Raw genomic sequence first — 17050 nt, forward strand, 5'->3', positions numbered from 1 at the left:
TCCTTCTATCCACCCATCCATCCACTCACCCATTCACTCATCTATCCATGCATCCATCCATCCATGCATCCATCCATCCTTCCATCCATCCATCCATCTCTCCATCCTTCTGTCCATCCATCTGTCCATCCACTCATCCATTCACTCACCTATCCATGCATCCATCCATCCATGCATCCATCCATCCTTCCATCCATCCATCCATCTCTCCATCCTTCTGTCCATCCATCTGTCCATCCACTCATCCATTCACTCATCTATCCATGCATCCATACATGCATGCATGCATGCACCCATCCATGCATGCATGCATCCATGCACGCATGCATCACCCATCCATCCATCCTTCCATCCATCCATCCATCCATTCGTGCATCCATCCATCCAACTTGTGTTGAATGTTTATTCTGAGGCACAGACTACCAGAAATCCTGCCTCCACTTGACTTAGGTTCTAACAAGGAAGACAAACAATTTAATTCTTATGCTAAGAAGTCAATACATATTACAAAGGGGAAGTATGGCACATAATGGGAGACTCAGCAGTAGCAGCTGGAAATGATTCTCAGGGGGAAGGAGACATCAGTGATGCAACTGTAGGACAACTATCAGTGAGTCAGTTAATCATTTCAGCAATGTTTATTGGTCGCCACTGGCCAGGCACAGTGGTAGCTGCTAGTGATTCAGAGAGAGGTGACTAGGACAGACATGGGCCTGCTCTCGTGGGGGGTCACATCATTACGGAGTTAGCCTGGGCTGGGCTGGGGCAATGGGATAATGGTCTAGGCACAGGGAACGTGGGGGATGGTGCATAGGAAAGAGATGATATGGTGAGTTAGACACACTGAAAATTCCATGTGACCAGAGCTTAAATGTCAGCGAGGAGGGGGCTCCTGATGACACCGAAGGACAGAACGGTGAGCAGCGGCTACGGCAGCCGGTCAGCTCTCATTCGCTGTGTCAAACGGTCATTGTATCCCTAACCAGAATCTGGAAAAAGAAATGTTGAATGTAGACACCACATCTCAATCACTTTCACATAATTTCCTTCTGCCGTTCATAAACACAGCCACGATTAAAATGACCTTTCACGCACAGCAGAGAGGCGGCACTGAAGAAAATGAGGTATGTGAGAATAAAATCCATCTACCTGATTGCCATGTAGCTTTGGTGAGTCACAAGAGTGAGAATTTCAGATGTGAATTAGAGATTGCCAAGAGGGGTGGCATTACTTGAAAAGAAAAAACATCCCCTACATGTCTTTAAGGAATCAGAAGACCAGAGAATTAGGGGAGAAAGAATGTATTTCTTACATATATTCTAACTTCTTCCCAAATAATTTTCAGGTTATTTATAGTCTCCCTCTGAATTGACCTTTCGATGACTGTTACTTGATAGGCACTTAATATATTGAGGCAAATATTCCACAGAGTTCTGCAAACCTATGACAATACATTTAGAGCACGACATGCCCCAGCTGCTGATTCATTTTTTGGCCATAACATGTCCATATACTGTAGTCAATCCTTTGCAATTTAATATTTGATAAGATCTATTTCCTTTGTAGTGAATTCTGTACATGTCACTGAAAATTAAAGTTCTCCGAAAACCCCCATCACCTGTGGGCACTGATTTCACACTCCATTCTGGAAATATAAAATCTTAAACGCTTGCTGACTGCAAATCAATGTTCATAATCCAAATATTAATAGCCGCATGAAATGTTAATACTTCTCCATCGATTACCACCCTTCACTTGGATTTAGCATACATTTCACGGAGGCTGGGTTTCTTTTCTTGGATGACCCTAGTCTGGTTACTGCCAGATCAGAAATATATCCTATCGGGGCACCTGGGGGGCTCTCAGTCAGTTGAGTGACCGACTCTTGATTTCTGCTCAGGTCATGGTCTCACGCGGTTCATGGGTTGGAGCCCCGTGTCAGGCTCTGTGCTGGCAGAGCGGAGCCTGCTTGGGATTCTCTCTCTCTCTCCCTCTTTCTCTCTGCCCCTTCCCTGCTTGCTCTCTCTCTCAAAATAAATAAAAATAAACTTTTTTTTTTTTAATGTTTACTTATTGAGAGACAGACAGAGCACAAGCGGGGGAGGGGCAGACAGGGAGGAAGGCACAGAATCCAAAGCAGGCTCCATCCAGGCTCTGAGCTGTCAGCACAGAGCCCGAGGCAGGGCTTGAACCCACGAACTGTGAGATCATGACCTGAGCCAAAGCCGGCCGCTCAGCCGACTGGGCCAACCAGGTGCCCTATAAAAATAAACTTAAAAAAAAAAAAAAAAGGAAATATGTTCCATCAAAATCTATCTAAGGAACACAGTCAATCAGTGGCAAAGGGCGTGTTCTGCACGGTTCCGCCTGTTTTGTGTCCGTTGCTTTGCATTTCACGGAGCCCTCTGAGGAGCAGGGCCAAAGAGATGTCTGAGTCTTGAGCACGCTTGTGACCGGGGGCCCTTCATGGCCATCAGCCTGGTAACCAGCAATCGCATGCACTGTGGGTTTCAGAAGCTCAGCTGAGGCTGCCACAGAACTGCTCACCTGACATCACCGTCCTGAGTGAAGATGTTCATTGACTTGTGATTTCTACTCTAGGCTTTGCCGGCTCTGTGGGCAGCGGGACCGTCTGCTTACATTTTCCCAGGTGGGCAAAGGGGACCGACGGGAAATCTGAGTTTATTGACTAATGTTAACACTTCTCCATCCATCACGACCGTCGGATTTAGCGTACCTCTCGTGGGGGGCCGGGTTTCTTTCCTCGGATGACCCTTAAGCCGGTTACCCCCAGATCAGAAATACGTCCTATCAAAATCTAGTTAAGGGACACATTCAATCAGTGGCGAAGGGTGACAACTGACAACACGATTTGATTTTATTCCAGGGTTATTTATGAAATAGGATCCTGGGCTGGCACACGGGGCTTACTGGGCTCCCAGCTACTCAACAGGACGATGAATGGCAGCCCCCTCCCTCACGAGGCGGTCACTTAGTGAATCTGCTCGATAATCAGATTTGGCCACCCGACTGAAAAATGGATTTTCCAACATGTTTAAACATCAAACATCGATGGGTTGAAAATATGTAAATTCTCCTGGACACGACCGGAGGAGCTATTCTTAGAGAAAAAAAACACAAGAGCATGTGAGCGTTCACGGAAAAGTGCCCAATGTTAACCTTGATCAAGATTAATGTCGTCTGCTAGAGTTCAGCCAATAAACCCTGGATTGTCTGGGCCTCTGTGGGCATGCACAGAAAGCACGCCGCCACGTGTCATAAGGGCTCCAGGGGGAAAGGCTGCTTGGGATTCAGACGGAAGGCTCAGAGACAGACTTCCGGAACATTAACTGGCCTTTGTCATTCAGTGTCTTGCCTGGGCTTCTAGCAGGAAAGACAGCTCCTCCTATGAACGATCGGAAACGTTGTTGCTTATTGGAGCTGGTGGTTTTGCTGGGGAACAGGGTTTTCCTCGTCTCCCTCCACAAAGCAAATACCCAGACTCCCGATTTCGGTTTTCTCCATTTTCCGCTTTACTAGGTGATATACAGTTAGTGTGGTTAACCCTCCATGAACCACAGGAAAGCATCACAAGTTTCTCAATGGCAGCTGACGAAGGAAGGAGCCCTTTGGAGACGGCAAGGTTCACAGGGTTCACAGACCGATCGTCAGAAATAAAAGGGCACAGAGATCAAGCTTTCCGTAAAGAGGATATTGTGTTGATTTATTATAGACTGCAGTTAAAAAAAATATTTTGAGGTTAGCCTCTCCAGTTTAAAAGCACTTAGCCAGGAACACTTGAACAGCTAGGCAATGGTCTCTCCCTCACGGCCCCCCAACACCTCACCAAGTACTGTAAACAGGGTTTTGAGAACATCCCGTCAATTTCTTGATACGGACAACCTAATGCATTTGCTTCTTAAGGAAAACCACCTTCCAAATTTCCAAAGCATGCACTGTTACTGGGCGTTAGGGATTTCAAAAGGACAAATTTCGTTATGGTGTTGTAAGGCCAAAATAGAATACCTATTTACCAGACACACACATGACGACCAGAAAAAAATTACAGACGTTAACCTAGTGTAACAATTCCATCAGGAATCAATGGGGAAAAAGGCACTGCGTCCCTAGCATTCCACCACATATCTACTATCCACTTGACATGCTTTGAATTCAAGTCCTGTCCGACATTTAACAGCGTTTTCTACAACATACAAGTCACAGGTAGGGTAATATTCTGACACTACGATTCCACTGCCGTATTTTTCACCCGAGTGTACAAATGGGAATGAAAATATGCTATCGGCTTTATTTACAGGTTTATCTCGATGTTTTAGTGGGGTTAAAAAAACAAAAATCAACTATCTCCACCAACGGTTCCCAGGAAGGTATTTTGGCTACGATTCATGTGTACAAACCACCACGGAAAAGAAATAAATGGAACCGATGTCTGACCCCAAACACCTAACCTAAAATTTCTCACCCACTAAATGCTGGCAGTGACACTGCTGTTCTCTGCACTTTACGAAGTGAAACTCTACGTGGGAATTTCAGATCGACTTCTTTTGCCAAAGCACAAGGGCTATGTTGCAATGGATAGGATGCTGAATGAACGTATTCCAGGTGCATTCCACGTGTGAGTGCTGTCGCAGAGAATCATGAATCTGGAAAGGCGATCGGTTGTTCAAGCTTTCCCATCTTCCCAAAAGATGTAACACAACAATGGCATAACTATACACAAACAGAGGTTAGTTCTGAAAATCCGTAATATACATGCACAAACATTAGAACGTGATGGGGAGAAAAATGAAACACTACAATTCCCACACTGCATTGTTGTTTCCACAGCCTTTCTGCACCGGACGCTTTGTGGCTTCGCGGTGCCTTTTCCTACCAGTAGAGAGAGTCTGCCCCGTGGGCTGGTTGGAAACAGAGGGTTCTCCCCACACCCAGGGATCAAGCCGCCCTTGACAAAAGACAGAACCTACCAGAAAAGAACAAGTACAAAACACGATCGGTTATCGGTTTTCTCGAGACGTGCCCAAATGTCCTCGTGCGATCACCTTAAACTTCAGTGATTGGCCCAGGACATTCCCGGAAGCCATGAACATTGACGGATGCCCAGCATTAGAACCAGAGGACAAAGCCTTGATTCTCTTCTGAGCAACGCGAACTGGAATTTCTGCCGCAGCGATCACGGCTGCCACCTCCCCAGTTGTGAGCGGCCACTTGCACAGAAAAAGATTCCTCTCCGTGAGTGTGATTCGGAATACTTCTTCCTCCGGGCGCCAGTTCAGCTTAAGTGGAGAGGCGTATACTCTGGCCTTCTGGTCTGGATAATTTTTGGTTTGGGTCTCTTCATTCTTTCCGTCTCCTCCTCCTCCTCGTTCTCCTGATCGCTCTCACAGACGTGGACCACCACGCTGGGGGTGGTGTCGGTCGCTGCGTGCAATTCATACTTTTCCCCTGGGGAAAGAAGAGAAATGCAGGGTAACTGCAAGGGCAAGGACCGGAGAGCCAAGAAACAAAAGCCAACGGAAGAGCATGTATGGGTCTGCTTGGCCTGGCTTCTGCGGACGTTCAATGGGGACCGAGGGACACAGCCAGATATGCTCTGGATTGGTATTTCTTTGGTGGCTCTAGCGGGGAAAAAAAAAAAAATTACACACACACACACACACACACACACCACACACACAGAGTCACCGTTATATATTATTCTGCTTTCAGTCAAACACTGAATCCAGGCATATGAAAGCAACGGAAGGAGTATATTTTTTAATGACACTTAACGTGTCCACCAGGCCTCCTAAAATACCCAGATGGCTTCCCCATTGTGGTGCGATGTGTTCGGGGAGACAGTGCACGAATAAAACGCGTTAGGAAAGGACATCGAGAGCTTCCGTCTTTTTTAAGTTTATTTATTTATTTTGAGACAGAGAGAGGGAGAGAGAGAACTCATGAACTGTGAGATCATAACCCAAGCAGAAATCAAGAGTCGGGGGGCACCTGGGTGGCTCAGGGGGTTGAGCGTCAGACTTCGGCTCAGGTCATGATCTCACGATCCGTGAGTTTGAGCCCCGCGTCGGGCTCTGTGCTGACAGCTCAGAGCCTGGAGAACTGCTTCCGATTCCGTGTCTCCCTCTCTCTCTGCCCCTCCCCTGCTTGCACTCTGTCTCTCCCTCCCTCTCAAAAATAAGTAAACATTATGAAAAAAAAAAAAGAAATCAAGAGTTGGATGGTTAACTAACTGAGCCACCCAGGCACCCCATGAGCCTCCCTCTTGAGGCTCCCACCGAGGCGGTTTGCACTGGAGACAGGCCACAAAGGGGGCCCACACGTGGCCTGTGATTCCCTCCACTCAGGACCTGGAGCCCGTGCGAAGTCACCTTCCCTCGCATTCCTGTGACCTTCCACGGCCTCCTCCGAGAAATGGGATAATTATGGCACTGACCTCACAGAGCTGCTCAGGTAAGTACAAGCTAAGTGCTTGGGACCTGCTGCACGGTCCACAGGCCCATTAAGTGTCACCTAGTTTTACTAATGTTGACAAATAGTGCGCGGATCCTGACTGGTCGGAAGCAGGGAGTAGTAGAAATGTTACGATTTAAGCAGGTGGTGGTGGGGGGTTGCTTCGGCTGGCTCCGCCCCCTCGGGGTGCAGAGGTGGGTTTTCCTTCAAGTTCTGTGGGCTCTTCCCCAGCCCGATTCCAGACCTTCCCGCCTCCCGCTGCTTTGGGGACGCCTCTGAACACGGAAGGCACTTTTCCTCATAAGAAAGGAACTTGCTGGTTCTCTATCTGGAACGTTCATGGCAATTGCATCTGAAAAGGTGAGCGCGCCTCAGCTCTGTCAGGGAGGGAATTGAGGTGGAGGGTCACAAGATCACAGCCGTGGGGTCAGGGTCCTTATCTACCTGCCCATCAGCCAGGGTCCAGAAGGCCTCAGTGCAGGGCCACATTTGCAAACTCTTTGCAGTCTTGCTGGCGGCAAAGCACGGCCCAGTTTGAGATCTGGTTCCAGCTCGCTGTCACGTAAACTAAGGGCGAATGGATTGGATTATGTCTTTTCTGAAAGGGCTTCTCAAATCAGAAAGGAGGGGTAGGTTCTGGAGTGGGAAGGACTGCCTTCAGCAGCACTCCTTGCCCTTGGAGGAGTCTGTCCCCTCCCCCAGCTGGAGGACCCGTTTCTTCTCTTGTCTAGCGTCCCGGCAGACTCCAGCCCTCAGCTCGGCTAAGGCACCTCAGCCAGGAGCTCGCGCTTCCTCGGACTGGCCAGGTCCACCTTGACCTTGACGCCACCATCGGCAGTGAGTAATGGGATTCTAGCTTTCTCCCACGGAGGCGATTTCCGCTGGGGGCAGTGTGTTCAGAAATGTAATCTTTTCAACACGAAACTGCTGATGGTCCATGAAATAAAAGCCTCAATCCAAAGGAGTATCATCAGGTTTCTGGTCCGGAAGAAGTGGTCGCAGTATTTGTTTGCTCTGTGGATAGGGCAGGAGCTCAAACTGCTTCACCCCAAGACGTCCTCACGAACCTGCCCGCTCACCCCAAACCCAGCAGGTAGGACAGGAACCACCAACATCGGATTGTTTCCAAAAATCATGGGTTGGGCGCAGCCTATGGGCCAGGCACGTTTTGAAGTGCTTTCTACACAACGGTCTCACCTACGGCTCACAGCTCCGCTGGGTAATACCCACTGTATGGAGAAGACTGAGGCCAGAGCACCTGTTATCTCCCCGAACACTCACACGTTCGTCCCATCGGAGGACTGAAGACTCTTCTTTCTCAGCTGGGGAGCACCCCAATGGGGCCAAGAGGGGGCGTGCATGACTGGGGCCCTTTCTTCACTACGCCCTACGGTTCCCTTGAACATTCAAAGGAGCAGGTGAGAATCAGACCAACCACCTTGACTAAAGATGAAATTTCCAACGTGTAGGGTGGTTTGTTTTCCCTTTCCAAGTCTAATTGCTCATCCTGGAGCGACAGGGCCTGGGGCTGGTGCTCAGTGGGTGACGGGAAGGATTCCCGTGATGCTGGCAACGAGGGGTCACGGTGCTTGGTACCCAGGACTCGCTAAGGAATGAGGCCAGAGGCAGGCAGCTGTGCGTGTCCCCAGCAACTTGAGTTACAGTCGCAGATGAAAGCGACTAGAAACCATTCACAAAACACGGGGGGGGGGGGGGGGGGGCCACGGTGGGGGGAGGCGCTCCCTGAGGCAGGTGAGCATCTCCGTCTGGGCCCGTGAACACCATCTCTGCCCATCTGTCTCCCTGCTCCCACCCAAGAGCACAGCTTACCTGGCCCTAGCTTGGAGATAGCGTATAACAGATCATAATTTATGACAGGAGTAGCGTCTTCCACTTGTTTCCAACCAACGGGCGGCGAGGCAGGAGGAGAGATCAGAAACTGCTTGTCCGGATTCGGGGGGGCCAGGTGGGAACTTCCTATGTGTAACGTCTGCGGAGAGAAAGAAATACAGGCGCGTGGTTTCTGGAGGAAAGAACCCAAGCGAGGCGACAGCGCTCAGTGACAGCTTGTGGAGGACAGGCGCAAAAGGACAAGCCTACGTCTGGGCGGCAGAACGCATGCGGTTCCGGAGGGGGCTCGTGACCCAGTCCGTATGGAGAAGGCAAAGGGGTGACGGCACAAACATGGTTAGAGCGCCCTCCCAGGACTGGGACCCACAGGCACAGGGATTGCCAGGAATCACCACAGACCGAGACTGGTGGAAAAGGAGTAGCGTCGTACTAGAAATGGACAAAATAAAGCACTGTTGCTGACGTCACAGGGATCTCAGCCATTTCTTCTAGCTCCTCAGGTCACAAAGGCAGAACAGAGGCTCCAAGAGGCTAAGCGACAGCTCTAAGATGATACAGCCTCTGGGAGGGCAAAGTGGGGCTGGGGTCCCAGGGCCCCCGCCCACCCGGTGGTACCCCACAATTCCCTTCCTCTGCGGTTCCAAATCAGATGCCAAAAGCAAAGAAGGAAAAAAAGATCCACCTTCCAGGAGATTAAAAAAAAAAAAAAATACTATCTTGAGAATGCGAACTGGTGCAGCCCCTCTGGAAAATAGCATGGAGGTTCTTCAAAAAATTCAAAATAGAACTACCCTACGACCCAGCAATTGCACTACGAGGCATTTATCCAAGGGATATAGGTGTGCTGTTTTGAAGGGACACATGCACCCCCATGTTTATAGCAGCACTATCGACAGTAGCCAAAGTATGGAGAGAGCCCAAATGTCATTCATCAACTGATGAATGGATGAAGAAGATGTGGTATGTATGTATATACGTATCAGCAATCAAAAAGAATGAAATCTTGCCATTTGCAACAACGTGGATGGAACTAGAGGGTATTATGCTAAGTGAAATTAAAGACAGACGAGTATCATAAGACTTCATATGTGGAATTTAAGATACAAAAGAGATGAACATAGGGGAGGGGAAGCAAAAATAATATACAAATAGGGAGGGGGACGAAACATAAGAGACTCCAACTGAGGGTTGCTGGAGGGGTTGTGGCTGGGGGGATGGGCTAAATGGACAGGGGGCATCGAGGAGGAACTTGTTGGGATGAGCACTGGGTGTTGTGCGTAGGGGATGAAACACTGGATTCTACTCCTGAAATCATTATTGCACTATATGCTAATGAACTGGGATGTAAACCTAAAAAAGTTAAATTAAATTAAAAAAAACTAAAAAATAGCATGAAACGATAACCCATGGTTCTAGTCTGGGCTTAGAAGTCCTCTCTGTGCAGTTAGAGGGCTGCCCAGAAAGATGTTGTATCAAAATCTTACCAGTTTGGGTTTCATTTGTATTTTAATCTCCCACTCCCCCCCCCCCCCCCCCCGCCAAATTTTCACACTGAGCGTGCATTTACTTTAATAATCAGAAAAAGTGGAAGGACAAAGTCATTCTACAGACCCAAGGTCGAAAACCCGTGCTTTGCGCCGCCACCAGGGGGCAGGGCATCCTAGCTCTAATTTATACTTGAAGGGCCTGCAAGGTGGCCTCCTCCCAGGGTCAGGAAGTGTCCCCACAGGTTCCGCTCCTCTACTGGCCTGGGGAGCTCAGAGCCCCCGTGGGGACGAGCCGTAACCAGAAAGCTGCACCTGAGAAGCTCCTTCCCCTTCCACGGCCAACCTGTTGGACCCCAGATGCAACAGCATATAGAACTTTGTGAGCTGCCTTGAAAATGGGTCACCTTATCATTGAAGGTCTGGGGGGTGGGGGAGAACCAGAAGGGTGGTGGGCAAGAGAAACAGCAAACCCATTCACAGCCCTTCAAGCGCGACCCGGGGCTGGGACTCCTGCCACCAGGAGGCTTTCTTAGCGTTTGCTACCTGTCTGGTTAACTCTTTTTTTTTTTTTTTTTTTCCTTTCCAGCCAGGCCTGGCAGCCTTGTGCCCACGCGGCTGCCCGCACTTGGCAGACGGCTGGTTCTCCACCGAGGGAGGCTCGGTGCTGCAGAGAACCTGCATAGAGTGAGGCCCCGCTCAGGTCTGCTCTTGGTCTGAAACAAGTCAGTAGCCCTAACCCTTGAGCCAGTTCCTGGAAACATGCTGCACAAACCTTAGAGTGTTAGACTAGCCACGCCCACAGCCTTGTACTCTTAACTACCACCCTCCTGAATGAGCAGGAAAGGTTCTCCCAGCGCTACTCATCCCAAGGTCAAGGGCCATTTTGGAGATCGCTTGCTTTTAAACACATGCTGATGTTTGATTTCTTTCTTTTCTTTCTTTCTTTCTTTCTTTTCCTTTCTCTTTCTCCCTCTTTTTCTTTTTTTCTTTTTCCTCTTTTCTCTTTTCTTCTTCGTCTCTTCTTTCTTTCTTTCTCTTTTCTCTCTTTTCTTTCTTTCCTCTTTTTAGTTTTTTTCGCTTCTCCTTTTCTTTTCTTTTCTTTCTCTTTGGTGGCCCGTCTTTTGGTGGGCTTGGTGGCCCGGTCTTTCTTTCTTTCTTTCTTTCTCTCCTTCCTTCCTTCCTTCCTTCCTTCCTCTCTTTTTCTCTCCCTCCCTCCCTTTTTTATTTTGAGAGAGCGAGAGAGAGAGAGATAGCGCGTGCAAGCGGGAAAGGAACAGAGAGAGAGAGAATCCCAAGCAGGCTCCACGTTCAGTGCAGAATCCAACACGGGGCTCGATCTCAAAACTGTGAGATCATGACCTGAGCTGAAATCAAGAGTCTGGCACTCAACTGACTGAGCCACCCAGGCACCCCATGTTGATGTTTTCTTAAATAGGCGGGACATTCAAAATTTAGAGTATGGATTTTGCCTTCCTCAAAATGAATTCTTAAGAGTTTTAAATCAACCCAGCCGGGTACGTTGACCAGAAAGGCTGTCCACGATACACTGCTAAGTGAAAAAGAAGGCTGTAGTAATTCAATTTTTTTTTTTTTGTGCAAGCAAATTAACTCATACTCATGCACTTGTATGTTTGTATATGTGAAGGGGAAAGTGTGTGAGGATTCACACTAGATTTTCAAAGGTGGTTATGTTAGGCGATGGCTTTAAAGGGGGAGTGGAGAAATGTATCTACCTATTTACTTTAGGGACTATTGTACTGTACTTGGATTGTTTCAGTTAATCTGTGTTGCTTTTGTCATTTAAATGACAAAATAAACATGCTTAAAAAAAGGGTGGAGAGGGGCGCCTGGGTGGCTCCCTCGGTTGGGCGGCCGACTTGGGCTCAGGTCAAGATCTCACGGTCAGTGAGTTCAAGCCCCGCGTCGGGCTCTGTGCTGACAGCTCTGAAACACAGCCTGTTTCAGATTCTGTGTCTCCCTCTCGCTGACCCTCCCCTGTTCATGCTCTGTCTCTCTCTGTCTCAAAAATAAATAAAACGTTAAAAAAATTAAAAAAAAAAAAAGGGTGGAGATGTAACAATGTTCCCTGCAGGGTTATCTGTGATAGTGAAACATTGGAAGACAAGATAAATGTCTGAGAGTAAAGACTGCTTAAATATGTCTGAAATATCTATATGGTAGAATATTACGTACCTGGAAATGATCTTACTAAACACATTTTAATGTTGCGGTAGAATGATCACGGATGATACACGGTGAAAAAGGAAGGGTACAGAATAAGATCTACTTAAAAAAAAAATTTTTTTTATGTTTATTTTCGAGGAGAGAGAGTGTGAGCAGAGGAGGGGCAGAGAGAGGAAGACAGGGAATCTGAAGCAGGTTCCAGGCTCTGAGCTGTCAGCACAGAGCCGGACGCGGGGCCCAAACCCACAAACTGTGAGATCATGACCTGAGTTGAAGTCGGACGCTTAACTGTCTGAGCCCCCCAGGCGCCCCCAGGATATACTTTTAATTCCAACGTTGCAATTGAAATGCGTATGCATTAAAAAAAAAATCAATGTATAACATAATCAATGTCTGAGCTACTTTTAAAAAGGGTGAGAGGGAGAAGCAGGTGTATCACTGCATTCAACTCACCTGGGCAAAATATAATTTCATTTCCTTTCCAAGAAATTCAGTCTTATGCAGCTGGAGTCTGGCATCCGCCGCAGATAAGGGGTTGCTGAAGTTTATTCTGACCCGTTTGAAGCTCTTAAAATACTGAAAGGTGATATCCTTGTCGTATGTCCTAAAGAGGGATTCAAATTTGGCCTGAAAAGTAATAACAAAAATAAAAGGAGTTAAAATATACCCGCATAGGAGTCCTGACGACTACATCGCATTTCCACTTGAGGAAGGGAATTAGTGTCATTTCGAGAACACCCAACTTCTTTCTTAGACAAGAAAAGCCAGCCTTACCCCTTCAAGGAAGATTTGCTTTTGGCCCCTTTAAATTCTAATACAGGTGATTTTCTAAGAAAGTTAGAATGTAGGCTTTCTTAAATTCATTCAATCAGCAAAACAATTACCAGTCGCAGAAACATTCTTTTGAAAGTAGGAAAGGAGGACATTCCAAGGATGTCCAGCTTGGTAATTTGTCACCCCCCCAACAATTCCTTATGTCCAACAACCTTCCCAGGCCTAGTGAACTCCCACCCCCACTGCTCAACACAGGGAGTGGCTGTGTATATCAGATGTTTCTTTAGGGTTTAAAAACACTGGAACTCATTTGAAAAAAAAAAAAAAAAAACACTGGTGGGGGGGCACCTGGGTGGCTCAGTCGGTTAAGCAGCCGACTTCAGCTCAGGTCATGATCTCGCGGTCTGTGGGTTTGAGCCCCGAGTCAGGCTCTGTCAGGCAGCTCAGAGTCTGGAGCCTGCTTCTAATTCTGTGTCTCCCTCTCTCTCTGCCCCTCCCCTGCTTGCTCTCTGTCTCTCTCTGTCTCTGTCTCTCTCTCTCAAATAATAAACATTAAAAAAATTTTTCTTTTTAATTTTATTGCATTGGGAAACAATGAAGTTAATAAGAAACCCTGCATTTCTCAGTGCAAAGGAAGAGGTTTAAAAAGAAATCTCCCTATTATTTTCCCACTGAGTCTGTTACTTTTTAACTCTCTAAAATAATACTGGTTTAAAAATTAATGTACGGCCAATGGACCCATTTCTTTCTTTCCTTTCAAAAAAATTTTTTACTTATTTAAATTCAAGCTAGTTAGCATACAGCGTAGTATTGGTTTCAGGAGTAGAACCCCCACCCAGTGCTAGTCCCAACAGCTGACCTCCTTTATGCCCAGCACCCATTTAGCCCATCCCCCTCCCTGCTCCCCTCCAGCAAACCCTCAGTTTGTTCTCTGCAGTTAAGAGTCTCTTACGGTTTGCCTCCCACAAGTGGATCCATTTCTGCATGCGGGCTACAATGTATGTATATTTCTAGCTCTAGTGTTACAACGCCTAGTGAAAATTACAAAACAGCATGAGTTCTTAGGATGGAAATGCCCAAGTCCAAGGGTGTTAGGCTTAGATTCAGGAAGGAGCTCACCAGCTTTCTGGGAGAAGCTGTGTGGAGAGGCCCCTGCTGGGCTGGGTCCTGGGGTGGTGGCTTTTGCGGGAGGGTGTGGGGCGAGATGGGAGACCACAGCGAGGTCTCAAGGCTCCAACCAGAGACGGAGTTGATAGTCAAAACTTCCAGAAAGATTCTATGGACGTTGAGGCGTCCTACCCTCCGAGCCTTTTCTTCCAGACTGAACAGGAAGGACAGGTGGTGGGAAGTCTGCGCAAGGCAGAAAGGGCCGGCTGAGGGTCCCATTGGGGGAGGGGCGCGCCTTCTACAAAGGGGACCGAGGTCGAGGAGGAGGCGGGCGGGGCGCACCGAGTACCTTGGAAACCTGCGGAAAGCAGTTTCTGCAGAGGGGACGCCTTACAAGAGAACATTTTCAAGAATGTTCAGTGCCAGAGAGAGGCAAGGGCATGGGACCTCCAGGCGCAAGAGGCTTCACGGGCAGGACAGGACTTGTGTTCCAGCGTGGGGGCGGTCAGCCCGGGCGCACCAGGCAGGTTGTCCAAGGGTGGGGGTGGCAACAACTCACCAACTTTCTCTCTCTGAATCCCGTGGCTTTGCTTTCGTTTACGAAAACCTCTGAGGGGTTTTGCAGAGGCAAAGAATGAGAAAAATGTTACACAGCAGATGCTTCCCAGAGGATTTCATCTGGCTGCGGGCGGACTTTTTCCCCACCTCTCTCCAGCGGGAGCTCAGGCAAGTTTCTGGCGCACGGTCTGTGCATATATATTTGGAATTTTGCATGACCTCATCAATAGGCATTGTGACCCACTGTTTAGTTTTGGAGTTATGATTCAGAATTTAGGGGAGATGACTTTGAGGAATATTTTTAGAATACAAGTCAGGGCTCAGGACCAGACCACAAGAGAAGGCACACAGAGTCTGTTAAAGCCACATCACTATGACGCCATTCTCCTAAAAAATAATCTTATTTGTTCTGACAGCTGGGATCAGCTCTTATAATTGCTGGACGCTGTCCCTCTTTGATTGAATAAACAATGATTTTACTCACATAAGGCTAATATGAAATACGTAGCTTTTGTGGGATTTTCACACATAGAATGTGCTGCTATCTCGTTCAGAAACCACAGTCCTAGCTGTCAAGCATCATACACACTCGTGCAGTTCAATTTGATTAAAGAAAAAAAAAAATCCTTCACATGTCCCAATATGGCATGGGCTCTAAAGCCTATAGCACGAACACCATTCCCCAAACACAAGACACAGAACTCACTCATATACAATATTGTTAAAGATCAATTAGACAGCTGGGTAGCTACTGATGGAAATCTTACATCTTCATCGAATGAAGAAGAAAAGCACGGTGACTACAATGACTAATTCTACTAATTACCACCAATGAGAGCTGCTTCCCCACACTTAAACTTAAGATATTTATCCAGTTTTTTGTTTGCTATGGCTGCATTTTCCCTAGCTAAAGGAAGCTGAAAACTCGAGGACAGGCCCTTGTAATTACCACAGACATACAAATATCTTTGCGATATTTATTTCCCAAGATAAAATTACACTGTTCTGATCTCTAGATGTCAAAGTGAAACGCTCTGTTCACGGCCAGAAAAAGCTTCCCTCTAAAAGGTTGCTTACAACCTACACAGAATGAAAAATACAAACCATGTTAAAACTTTGCATTACTGACTGGTCAAGGGACCTGGATGTTTTCAAATACTGAGAGTTTTAAACATTCCTTCACAGTTAATCCCTCGGGCAACAGCTTTGTTTGATAAAGCACCAAATATTTTGGACTTATTTCGAAACCCCCAAACCCGCAAGACAGCCACATCACACCCCCGCAAAGATTTCAGCTGCTATTTCCAATTAACACAGTGCTTTGAAACCTCTCAAAAATCACATTATATTAGAAGCCTTACCCTGGTTTCACTTTCGCTGAAGATATCACTGTTTGCCACACAGGCAATCAGGGAGCTAAAGCTGTAGTTGAAGTTTCTAAAGTGCATCTTGCTTTCTTAGAGCGAAAGCACTAGCGACTCAGGCAGTCAAGCCCCAAGTGACGGTCCCTTGCAAGAGGCTGGAGGTTGTCGCTCCAGCAGGCCCTTATAAAGCACCGAAGTCCAGCCCCCTGGGAAAAAAAAAGCACAGCTTCTAGAGCATCCTGTTTGGACAGCAAATTCCTGAGTCAAGTCCTGCATGCTTTTAGGCAGACAGAGACAGAGTGTAAGTTTCTACTGGAAAGAGGTGACGTCAACACCTTAGTCATTTTCCCTATGCTAATTAACTTTGCTTGGGGAGGATGGAAAAAACAGCCAAGGTTTGCCTTGCAGCTGCTTTATCAACTCCTCTTGCAACATAGTTTCCACTGGTAGTAATTCCATTCAGCCACTCAGACACCATGCTCCTCAGCTGAATGGGACCACCCTTCTTAAGATGGAAAATGTTACAGAAGAAAAATGAGGAAGGTCTCAGCAGTAAACAGTAATTAGCCTCTGGGGGAGTTTTGAGCCTTTGGGAAACCTGGAAACTCAAGCCTTGGCTAGTTGTTTGATCCCTGTAATTCCCTGAAAACCTCAATCCAAGTTTCATGTTGGGGTATTAGAGAAAACGTTTTGAAATCTTTCTTGGTCAATGAACTCTGTTTTTAAAGAAAAAAAAAAAGTGGAATTCATTTTGAAATATGGCGCTTTTTTTCCACCCTAATTGAACTTTACTGGATGAATGTCCCCATTCTCACTTGTATTCCACAGTGGGAATGTGAGAAGAGCTCCTCAAGCAATCCTGGGATTCTTCACTGGAAAATTTTACTATTGTAATCTGGAAACCAGGAAGATGCAGCAACACTTTGATCATTTTCTGGGAGCTACTGGATTCAGAAAAAGATACAAACACATTTTAGAGAATCTAGCTTCTGGAGTTGAGAAAAGAAAACACTGAGATCAGCTGTCCTGTTTTGAGACACATAGACTAAAAGTTGTGTTTTTCTTCTCATAGAAAAGGAAGAAGAAATGAAAGGAATGCATGCTACAGTTGGAGAGCGTACCTGAAAACGGGGCTCTTTTCAGGTGAAATATCTGCCCCTTCTTCCCAAAGGCTGCAACTCTGAGGTGCTAAGCACGTTTCCAGTTTCGATCCCTGTGGCAGCCTGGGTCCTCGGTCCTTCCCAATCGCCCCAG

General features: G+C 47.2%; 1 protein-coding gene across 2 annotated transcripts in view; it reads right to left on the bottom strand.

Moving 5' to 3' along the window:
• Positions 1 to 3691: 3691 nt before the first annotated feature.
• RCAN1 (regulator of calcineurin 1) overlaps positions 3692 to 17050 on the bottom strand; it is a 101758-nt gene continuing 88399 nt past the window's right edge. The window contains exons 1-4 of one of the 2 annotated variants that reach the window (XM_030329543.1): positions 15794 to 16019; positions 12447 to 12620; positions 8302 to 8461; positions 3692 to 5466 (exon numbers count right to left, since the gene is read on the bottom strand). In XM_030329543.1, coding sequence (XP_030185403.1) covers positions 5294 to 5466; positions 8302 to 8461; positions 12447 to 12620; positions 15794 to 15880 — 594 coding nt within the window. In that variant the 5' untranslated portion in view covers positions 15881 to 16019 and the 3' untranslated portion in view covers positions 3692 to 5293. Of the gene's footprint in view, positions 5467 to 8301; positions 8462 to 12446; positions 12621 to 15793; positions 16020 to 17050 lie in introns of those variants that run through there. The other variant, XM_030329542.1, reaches the window with a different exon arrangement.

This window comes from Lynx canadensis, chromosome C2 (genome assembly GCF_007474595.2).
Source record: "Lynx canadensis isolate LIC74 chromosome C2, mLynCan4.pri.v2, whole genome shotgun sequence".
NCBI lineage: Eukaryota > Metazoa > Chordata > Mammalia > Carnivora > Felidae > Lynx > Lynx canadensis.